This window comes from Rhinatrema bivittatum, chromosome 16 (assembly GCF_901001135.1).
Source record: "Rhinatrema bivittatum chromosome 16, aRhiBiv1.1, whole genome shotgun sequence".
Classification (NCBI taxonomy): domain Eukaryota; kingdom Metazoa; phylum Chordata; class Amphibia; order Gymnophiona; family Rhinatrematidae; genus Rhinatrema; species Rhinatrema bivittatum.
The window spans coordinates 60,572,725-60,584,161 of record NC_042630.1 but is presented as its reverse complement, the minus strand read 5'-3'; the positions used below and the strand labels follow the sequence as shown (position 1 = coordinate 60,584,161).

The 11,437-nt window shown below is 43.0% G+C and overlaps 1 protein-coding gene across 1 annotated transcript; it reads right to left on the bottom strand.

Moving 5' to 3' along the window:
- Window positions 1-7,402: 7,402 nt before the first annotated feature.
- LOC115077748 (olfactory receptor 5V1-like) lies at window positions 7,403-8,371 on the bottom strand. The gene has a single exon (XM_029580034.1). It carries the CDS (start codon window positions 8,369-8,371, stop codon window positions 7,403-7,405), a length of 969 nt encoding a protein of 322 aa, XP_029435894.1.
- Window positions 8,372-11,437: the final 3,066 nt, after the last annotated feature.

The following is an 11,437-nucleotide window of genomic DNA, read 5'->3' as shown; positions in this document are numbered from 1 at the left end:
GAATGATATGAAATACAGGTAACTCTACCCATCAACAGTTACAACATTTAAAAGTTATGCAACTTGTATTTTAAATGAATCCAAATATGTTAAGGTTTATGTGGTTAAGTGGCACCAAAGTTCCTACTTAGGCAGATGTCTTAAATAATATCACTTATCCACCTATGTAGTACTGTTAAAGACATCTGGTTATGTTATTTAGCAGGATAACTGTCTGCATTAGCGCACCTATTTTAATCATTTATAGGAGCTCATTTTATTTGCATATTTTTCTTAGGATTTGTCGGCTTTTACGTGTGTAAATCCTGCCATTTTATAATATGCGTGCATGAAGAAAAATACCAGTTTTATCAATTAGTCCACAAGTTTGTCTAGTATATGTCTAGGTCCTCAAGACACCCTTGGTTCTTCAGCCTGAGCTCCTCACAGTTTATCCAGACCTCCCACCCTCTCAATATTTGGCAGTAATGAGGTTTATTCTAACTTGTACCTAACAATTAACTGTGCAAATATATGCAAATAACATTCCTGTACATGCTGATTTCTTGGGTTATAAAACAGCAATTAGGGGTAGATTTTAAAAGGTGCGCGCGGGCGTACATGTGTGCACGCTCAAGGGAGTGCCCAAGTGTGCACCTTGCGTGTGCCAAGCCCGCTCCGAGCCTCACTGTCTTCCCCCATTCCCTCCCAGGCCAATCCGAAATTGGAGCAGCCTCAGAGAGAACTTCCCTACCCCCCACCCCACCTTCCCTTCCCCTACCTCCCCCGCCCTTTCCCCTCTACATTTCTCTTCTGGGGCTGAAGTAAGTTCTGCGCGTCGGCAGTTGGCCAACGCGTGATCCCCCGCACAACGGCAAATGACCGCTATGCTGGGAACCTCTGCCCCTGCCCCGCCCCTGGACTGCCCTGCCCCGCCCTTTTAGTAAAGCCTCGGGACTTACACGCGTCCCTGGACTTTACACACATCGCCGGACCTTTTGAAAATAGGCCTGGCGCGCGTAAGCCCGATTACACACGTAAATCCTCCGGATTTATGCTCATAACCCTTTGAAAATCCAGCCCTTAATGCGTATAAATGTTAGCTTTGCCCTGGAAAGCCCCTTTCCAGTTCTTTTTTGATGCATGTATATTTATTCATGCATCACTGGTTGTGCACATTTGTGCGAGGTTTATAATATAATGCTCCCATGCACACTGCTATTTTTTGCATGAATATGACTCTTTTCAAATTTCATTTCTCCCATCACAGTGCTTTCATCCTTATTCGGTGTAAGCAAGCATATTGGGCAGGTAACTCTTGTGGCGTGCAGAAGGCAGACAAGGTGAGATCTTGGGTGGTGGGAGCATGGATGGCAAAAAGTAGACATTACAATGGTGAGTTTGGAATCAGGATTTGTGAGGGGGTGCCCTGTTCTGTCTATATATGATATAATGGGATGGAGTAAGGGGGTGATAAGGATCAGACAATATTATTGTTAGGATTCAGCTTGCGGGTCGAGCCTCAGGCAGCCCCTTACCTTCCGTGGCAGGCCGACACCATCCCTCGTGGCAGGCCATGCCTGCAGCGTCCCGGGTGGCTCCGTGTCCAAGCACCGCTGCCCAGACTGCTGTTTCTGCTTCTACGCGGCTCCCTGCCGCCGCCAGTATTTCCTCATTGCGGCATGAAGCCACCGCTGCCACTGCCTGTTCCTCCATGGAGGGGGTGCTGCCGCCACTGCCTGCTTCTTCCTTCCATGTGGCAGGATGCCGCCGCAGGCTCCTGCCTCCCAGCTCTCCAAAGGCGCCTCTCCTCAACATTTAAAGAGCTAGCGGCAGGAAAAGCTCCACGGCCCTCAGCAGTGACATCATCAGTCTTTGCCTGCTTCAGCCCTATAAAAGAGTCCAGCCTCAGTTCCTCAGTGCTTTCAGATCTAGTATTCACAGCATCTGTGGTCTTCTTCCTGATCCAGGTCCTTTGTGGTCTTCTTGTGCCTTGATGGATCTTCGTTCCATGTTCTTCTTGTTCCTGAAATTCTTCACCTTGATGTTTCTCGTCTCATCCCTCATTGGAGCTCCCTCATCACTTGTTCCATGTTCCATGTTCCGGTTGTCCTGATATCCATATTTTTGATGTCCTGATGTCCCGTGTCCTGAGGTACCATGTTCCATGTTCTTGATGTCCGATGTTCCTGTCCTGACTCCGTCCGTCTCATCTTCAGCTCTTGGTCCAGTTCCCAAGTTCCTCGTCTGTTCACCCTTCCTGGCATGCCACTGTCGTGGGGGCTGTGTAGGGCACCTTGTGGTACAAGGCCTTCTTCTCATCTGCAGCGAAAGCCTCCAGAAGACTTTCATTTTTAATGCCTTGCTTCTGAGAATTCTGAGACTTGAATCCTGTCCCGGTCTTTGGAGTTCCTTGTGCCTGCTTCCATTCATGCCTAAGACTCTGCCAAAACCTGCTCCGCTTCAGCGTGGTTCGCGACCAGCCACAGGCGGCTGTGTAGGGCATGCCCCAATGCAGGCCTCTCCTGGTTCTTCATCATATCCTGGCTTCAAGATCCATGTGCAGCTGTGTAGGGCACTCTGCAATGCAGTTCTCACCCAGTACTTTCGTCTGAGTCCTGAATCCTTACCTGAAACCTCCAAGAAACTGGAATCCTTGTCCAAGTCTTCTGAGTAAACTGCATCCTTGTCTGAGTCCTCTGAGTATCCAAGTCTTCGTCTGAGTCTTCTGAGTATCCAAGTCCTCACCTGAGTCTTCTTGTTCCTGCCCTCAGCCTCCGTATGGCCTCACACACTCGTCGTTCCCAAGCAGTGGGTCTGGAAGGGCTATTGAGTGGCTGGAGGGCTACTCTCAAGACCAGCATTGCATTGCTTGGTCTCATTGGTGCATGTAGATCTAGTGGAGGGCTGAGCCTGCCTTATTCCTGTTCCAGATATTCCTCGCCTTGTCTTCAGTCCAGCCTTGCTTCTGCTCTGCCCGTGCTCATACCTACTCACCTCTCGCGGTGTGTCTTGGGGCTTCTCCCTGAGCCGCACCGTGATCCAAGGGCTCACATCCTCCCTTGAGATAGGACCATACCTCCGCACTTCTAACAATAATAAGTGAGATTTTATGGTTTAAGAAGAGTGGCAAGTATTTTCAAGCTTCCTTAGGCTGTAAAAGAGAGTATTTATGTAGGAATAACAAACAAATGAATATATATATATCACAGTAACCAACAGCTTTCATCCTTGCTGTAGACTGACATGGATCACAAATGGATATAGAACAAGAAAATAAGAAAATGTGTATAAGGTGAGAGGATCAGGTGGAGAAGACTTCTGCAGAACATCTGGTTTTCTGGTGATAATGATAAAACATGGATTATTAAAAGCGTTAGAAATGGGGCGATACTTAAAAACACCCTTTCAGTAAAATACCAGATCTCAACAACAAAGTTCTCAGTGCAACAAAGTCTCACCAGTGGTGTGAAATCACTAAAGAAAAGGGTGACTACGCCTGCTTGATAGAATGAGATGGAAGGTATAATGATAACCTTTAGTAGACTTTCTATGTACACCCCAATCCATTGGACAACTTCCAGAAGAGTCCTCACTCACTTAATTGTGATGATGGTTAATGACAGAGGTGACGGTTAATGACAGAGGTGACTGTATGCCATGACAAAATGATCCCACTCTGAGACAGTAACGAGCAAAAATTCTGGATGTGAATGAATCACAAAACATAACCATTTGCAATCATTTGCACGAAATGGACTCTGAGACTTTCAGGTCAAAGCACCGTTTTAAGCTGTTAACTCGTACGCTCTATGGTAACACTACTTATTTATTACCGGCCTTTCTTCTTTCCAGCTTGTTGTAAGCTTCCAAGTTCTCTCTCCCTGTTGATTGTAACTTTGACTTATTCCTACCATTGTTATCTTTCATTTTACTTGAATTGCTACTCCAGTTATTCCCTTGTTATATTGTAAACCGATCCGATATGGTTATTTACTATGAAGGTCGGTATAAAAAACTGTTAAATAAATAAATAAATAAATAAAATAACCAGAGCAAATCAATCCTCTGACCTTTCCTGGAGGTTGGACTGCACCCATGTTATTCCTATACCATTTTATTCCCATTGGAAATGGTGCTCTTGAGTTCTGAGTCTGTTCTGGATGTACAGGCCATAGCTTTTATTTTTTCTTTCTGCTTTAATAAAACATCAACAAAAACTCACCTCTGAATCACACGGGACCAGAACAAAAATGTGTGATGCCAAATAGATTTAGTAATTGCAAAGTTCCTCTTTATCTGGATGATGAGGTGCATGGTTTTAAATGATGTAATTTTAATGTGGTCCAGAAATATGATTAGTTTACTGGATTTTACCAGTTCCTTTACGCTCATCAACAAGATTGGTACGAAGAAGTCCTATCTCTTTCACCTTTTACCTTTCCATTGTGCATTCACTGTTTCACCCAGAAGATCAACTTCATGTCATAGCTTCTCATCTGAGCTCTTGCTTGTGTCCAGCAAACAAGCTAATGCCTGTTAATCCCCACTATCAAACACATTGTCTTATAGCATTTGACTTTTTCAAGTAAAAACAGACATTATTTAAAACTAATGCCCTTTATTTCTTATACAACTCTTGTTCTTTAATTTGTACCTCCATCATTCCCCAATTTTTCTGCCACAGTGGTTCTTACTCACTTATTTCAGAAAGGTCATCATTATTCCAAAGCATAGAAGATAAGGTTATAAGCTCCAATCACTGTGCTACAAAAATGTAACAATTGCTATTGGCCTAACATTCATGTGATGCTCCAGTGATTATTATTTAAGGAGCAGGGAGCACAGTTGACTTAGGGCCTGCATTATTAAGCTTTATTTTTTTTAATATATATTTCTATACCGGACTGCATGAATAAAATTCACATCAGGCCGGTTTACATGGAACTTCGGCTTAACAAGAGTAACCAAACAAGAAGGCCGAAGCAAGCAAAGTTACATATAACAGGGACATAGAACTTGGGGGGTTATAGTAGCCAGGAAGTAGGCAGATCAGAAATTAACAACATATAAATAAAATGAGACGGGTTAAGAGATTAGTGAACATCCCATTCCTTGGGCTGAGTCCGGCGTGCTGAGTCCGACATGAAATTTTGACTTAGGGGAAGGCTTGGAGGAAAAGCCACACCTTAAGTTTCCTTCGAAAGGTATGAAGGCAGGGTTCAAGTCTAAGGTCAGTCGGTAGTCTGTTCCAGAGGACAGGGCCTGCTGTGGAGAAGTTTCCCATCGGCAGAATGGAAGTAAAACCTTAGTAAACCAGGCCCCTAGCCAGAAGCAGATGGTACAGTGGTGGAGCTCCTCAAGCTATTTTACAATAATAAGCACTGAACGGTTATTTGGCAAAGTGTGAGATAAATACATATTATCATTATAACTCTGCCACTGCCGCAGACTATAAAACTGTCAAGACTAGTCTTGCAGGCCCTGGTACTCCTACATCCTGCTCCCCGTTAGATTTTTGTCAATGTACAATGGTGCTTTCACCACATGCATGCTAACCTGTCTGGCTCACATCCTCCTGTTAAGGTTTCTATTTCCAGGGCCTGAAATTATTGATGGCATCCTGCTTCAGAAAACTTAATCCAGGCTCCTGCTGTTCTGATACCTTACATTTCAGGTCCTTGTGAGCTCAGATAAATCACTTTACCCTCTAATGACTCAGGTACAGACTTAAAGGTGAAATTTTAAAGCCAGGCAAATGCATTAATTAGGGGATGCAGGAATAAGTTGGGCTCATACGTGCCGAGCGGATTTTAAAAGCTGGCAAGATACACTCATACCTCCTGCAGCTCGCACATGTAGAAAATGTATAAAAAGGGCTAGGACACAGGCTTTTCGGGCATGAACCTGAGATGTGCATGTAAATAAGTGATCCATTATACACTGTGGCCCCCTGCCACGTAACTTTGCTTCTGCTATGGATGATGTGAATGTTAAAAAATAAAGATTAATAGGCAGAAAAGTGGGGTTTTAGGGGTCACAACTAACTGGGGGAGTGCAGGCTGTTAAACCAAGGGGGTTTGAGAACCTATCTTTTAATTGGGTGAACTGGGGATGAACTAGTAAAACTGGGAATAGTGTCGGTGTGTATGCCTTTTAAAATCCCCTGAATAATTTGCTAGAAGGCAGGATTTGCGCGCCCATGTTAGAGTTGTCGAAAATTCGGCAAAAATTTGTATTTCGTATTAGTGCGCACTAACGGAGTTACTGCGCACTACATATCTGTTAGTGTGCAGTAACTCTGTTAGTGCACAGTGTCTTTCTAGCTAACAAACTCCTCTGAATTGATACTTTTTAGTTTGCAATTTTTAGGTTGCAATTTTTTAGTGCGTACTAACATTAGTTACAGTGCAATACTAACTTTTTAGTGCACTGTAAATTCTATTAGGGCACACTAACTAACCTGTTCGTGCGCACTAACTAACATGTTAGTGTGCACTAATGAGTCTTCATGCTCATTAATATCTAGCTAGTGCGCACTAACTGGTTGTAAGTGTGCAGTAACCCATTAGTGTGCACTAATGCACTTCGTCATAATATGCCGGAAAAAAAAAAAAAAAAAGCCGTAGGAAAATGACCTGAAGCCTGACCCGAATCACATCTCTACTGATTTCCCTATTGCATTCCCTAAGAAAAGCAAGATTATAAGTACCTGCATGCAGGGGAGTAAAACCAGGGCAGGATCAACCTGTCCTGAAGATCTGGACCAAGGTGGCAACCCTAGCACATGTGCATGATCACTTAAAATGTGCTGCACATGAGCACATGGCCAGTCTATTTTATAACATGCATATATATACATGCACAAATTATAAAATAGCTGCGTCCCTGGGTAAGGCTGATGCATGCACGCACATATGAACCTAAGCACCGGTTTGAAAGTTACTGTCCCTGATTATAAGCCCTCTGGGGATAGGGAAATATCTATAGTATCTGAACATAATCCACTTTGATCTGAAAGGCGGAATATAAACAAATGTAATAAATCAATCTACCATTTCAGTGCCAAGCCTTAGGACACTGTTGCCTCCATAGACTGTTCTCCTCACCAGTGAGGATTGTCCTGCCGGTTTAAATCTGCCTGGATTAACCTTCTGAAACATAGAGCCTGCCACCTTCTGCCTTTTATTCTTCAGCTCTAAAGATTAACTATTATTTTATGATCCCATTTCTTTTTCTGGTAGATCCCACTGCTACCTCCATTTCCTCACAAGCAATAGTTCTATTGAAATATTTTTTCTTTCAGAAGCAGGAATTCTGTAGCTCCCATGTGGTTTCCCATTTCTCTGAAGTTATGCACCATGGTGTGCTGAAACAATTGAAAAGAAACAGATGAGGGCAATGGCAGACATCTCCCTGCAGTTCAGATGTATTTAGGAACTGAAAACACCAATATTCTGCATAAGGCTTTTTTCAGGGCCACTTTTAACTCTTTGCTTCTCAAGCTATAAATGAGCGGGTTTAACAGAGGGAGAGTGACTATATACAATGCAATATGCAGTTTATTTGATTTTTTAGAATCTTCTGAGCTGGGCTGCATATAAACTCCTAGTATAGTCCCATATGCCAGAATGATGACTGTGAGGTGGGAGGAGCAGGTGGAGAAGGCCTTCCTCTTCCCCTCTCTGGAACGGATTTTCAGGATGGTGGAGATGATAAACACATAGGATGTCAGGGTTAGGAGAAATGGGGTGAAGCCTGAAAATATTGACTCTGTATAATTCATAGGTTCAATGACAGAGGTGTCTGAGCAGGAAAGTTTCAGCACTGCTGTGAATTCACAGAGAAAGTGATTGATTACATTGGAGTTACAGAAAGAAAACTGGGATGTAATGATAGTAAGTGGCAATGTGTCTATTAAACCTGTTACCCATGAGATACCTGCCAGAAGAGCACAGACCCTCTTATTCATGATAATGGTGTATCGCAGGGGATTGCATATCGCAGCATAACGGTCATACGCCATGGCAGTGAGAAGCAGAAATTCTATCTCTACACAAACAGAAAAACAATACATCTGTATAAAACATTCAGTGAAAGATATGATATTACTCTGTGTGAGGAGGATTGCCAGTAACTTTGGCACAGTGACTGTCAGGGAAGAGATGTCAAGGATGGACAAGTTGGCCAAGAAGAAGTACATGGGGTTGTATAGGTGCCGGTCTGCACATACTATGCAGATAACGAGGAGGTTCCCCAGCATGGCCATCAGGTAGATCAATAAGAAGAGGGTGAAGAGAGGGAGCTGCAGCTCTGGGAACTCTGAGAACCCCAGAAGCAGGAATTCTGTCATTCCCGTGTGGTTTCCCATTTCTCTGAAGTTATGCACCATGGTGTGCTGAAACAATTGAAAAGAAACAGAATGGGGAAAAAGTGAATAAAGATTAGGCATCCTTCAGAGCAAAAAAATAAAATGTTTTCTCTGAAATCCTACAGCCGGATAAAATATAAAATGTATCTCTTATTATGCTCTAATGACTAATAAACAGTAATGAGTATAAGTAAACTTCGCTTTTTTCCTGACTCAGTAAAGGTTGCTTTTTCCTTGAGTTTCTTCTTCTATGGAAAATGTCAGGACTGTCAGGTATCTGAAGGTTTCTTAGTGCTCCCATCCCTTCTTTCCTCCAGCGAGTACATTGTAAGCACTGTAAGCCTTACTTTGTAGGGATTGCATCACAGTCCTAGTTCTCAGCGGGGGGCAATATAATAAGCAGTGCTAAAGCTGGTGCAGGTTTATGCGCGAATGTTGCGCGTGGTTTCTCCCACAAAGCTTATACTGGTGTCTAATAAGGGTTTGTGCATGGGGAAAAAACGCACAAATAAACCTGCTTACCAACCCGCAGCTTGTTCTGTGTGAGTGCACGCTAATGGCATGCAAAGGAAGCGATTATCTAATCATGGACAACGCAGGGAGCCACTATAGCAGGGAGATTAGGTTAGTGTGCGCTTTTTAATGCAGTTTTTTAGTGCCTGGGTCAAGGCAGAAGTTACGTGAAAGAGCTTGTGTGGAGACTGGTTTTTTGATGCTTTTCCAGGTCAGTCAAGCGATGTACGAAACTGGTAGAGAGAATACAACTTCTTAATGAGCAGATTCACTGATCTGAGTTTCATGCTCTCACCAGCTGTTGGAGTTAGATCATCACATCAGCGTCCTGACCACTAATTTCTTCTTTTTTTTAAGGCTTTTGCCCCAAGAATCAGTCATAGGTGTTCACACGCTGATGGGTGTCCACGTGGGTTTCTGTGCTGATGACCAAATAATGTGCCCGATCTTGTTTCCTCTGGTCGCTACATAGCCATCTTGGATCAGCTTCCGATTTGTTTTACTACTTAGGGCCATGAGTATGCATTACTGCATGCATTATAGTGCATATGTTTGGTGTGCACATATTTATGCGTGTCTGAAATGCGGTCATTATTACATCCCGCTTGTCCATTTTGTTTTGCCTTGTCCACCAAAAACGTCCACACAGAAAAATCAGCCCGGATTTCAGTGCGGATCTTATTACTCAGAACTCAAGCTGAGGATCTTATAAGTGACCTGTGCAGAGGCAATAATGCCTCCTTTCTCCCCCTACTAATACCTCTATTAGGCATTCAGTCACATTGCTAGCTTTCCCAGATGCTTTGTTTCTTTAACTGGCTATCTTGAGGTCATTTGTCATAATTATACCTAGGTCTCTTTTCCAATCAACAGTTTGCAGTTTTTGACCTTCTTAATGAATCATGGCTAGCTTATGGTTTGCATCCAAAGGAGGTAATTTTCAAAGGAGTTATGCATGTAAATATAACATGCTATCATAGCAATTTTCAAAAGGCATTTACTCAAGTAAATCCTATGGATAACTCAATGGCATATAAAGGTGAATTTTAGAAGCCTGGCATGAGCCCAGATCAGTTGATACATGCACATGTTGGGCTGGCATGCGCCCACCCTATTTTAATAGCCATCAAGGTATATGTGTTTCTCCTCTTACACACACATCTCACGAGGCTGTCAAAAGGAGTAGAGTGTTGGCAGGACCTGGGCTGGCCATGGATGTTCTGGGGCAGGGAATGTGAAGAGACAAGATATATGCATGTATCTATTTACACGTCTGGGCATGCACCCAGGTCTAGTGCAGCATAGGGACCAGGTATAAGAAACCCCAAAATACCCATAACTGAGGGATTTAAAGGTCTAGGGTAACTAGGGGAGAGTAGACTATTAAACTAGGGGGATTGGGTGGACCTAGCTCCTAATTGGGTAACTGGTAGATGAACTGGTGAAAAAGGAAATGGTGTGGGTGCGCGCTCTTTATAAAATACCCTCACTTATGCGGTAGAATTGGGATTTGCGCACCTACATGGTCGCCCACTTAAAATTAGGTGCACATGTAGTCACGCACAGGCTATTTTATAACATGTGCACATATGTGTGTGTATGTTATAAATGGCTGTGTCCCCAGGCACGTGCTGGAGCACTCAAGGCGATGTGCACCCATGCACAGGTATGAAAATTATCATTATATTGTGGCAATTTTCAAAAGCTTACTCGAGTAAATGATTTTTAAAATTAGGCCCCAAATGCAAAGTGTAATAATTTTTCCACATTTAATTAATTTTTTCCAAACCCCTGAACATTCTTCCAAAATTTTTCAACAACTCTTTAATTTCTTCACACCTTTAACTGTGTCAACTGTGTTACATTCCTTTTTTCCTTCTTTATGTATAGCTTTCACTTTTGTAATAAAAAAGTCCAGGATAGGAAACACTATATATCAAAATAACAAATAATCCTTCCAAAATAATTAGCATCAACGTGAACTATATATAAAAAAATGTTCAAAAAAATTTTTGTTTTAAATTTTTTAAAAAGGGTTGCAAAACCATCATATCAGCAGGCATCATCTGTTGCTGCAAATTTAACTGAATGTTTTTATAATCATCAATCTGTCCACCAACCTTTCCAAAATTGTAACCAATTTTTTAGTGTTCTATAAGTGAAAAACAAAACTTATTTTGGATATCCATCAGAGCACCCTTCCGGACTATACAGATTGTTTCTTGAAAGGAGAAGGAACATCATCCCAATGTAGTCCAGGTTTCAGAAGTTTTCAAACTTCCTACCTCAGGGAACCAGTCTGAATCTTCCTTCCAGGGCATTATGCTCAGGCTTGTGAACCCTTGGGCCGACGGGAGGATGGTATACCTTAGGAGGTGGATCCTTAGGTTTTCCCGTCGGGTGGCGAGGTGGAACAGAGGATGTGACCTGCTGACCCTCGGCACTGGAGACTGAGGTGATCGTGGAGGCAGAGGAAGAGTCGTGACGTCGAAGAAGCCAACTGCGTCTTCACCACTGGAAGCCCGCAGTCCCCCTGGGAGGAGCCCTTAGGGACCCTGGCCACTGGGACTTAGG

Coding starts and splice junctions, on each gene's coding strand:
- LOC115077748 (XM_029580034.1), bottom strand. CDS start 8,371: ATGGTGCATAACTTCAGAGAAATGGGAAACCACACGGGAATGACAGAA.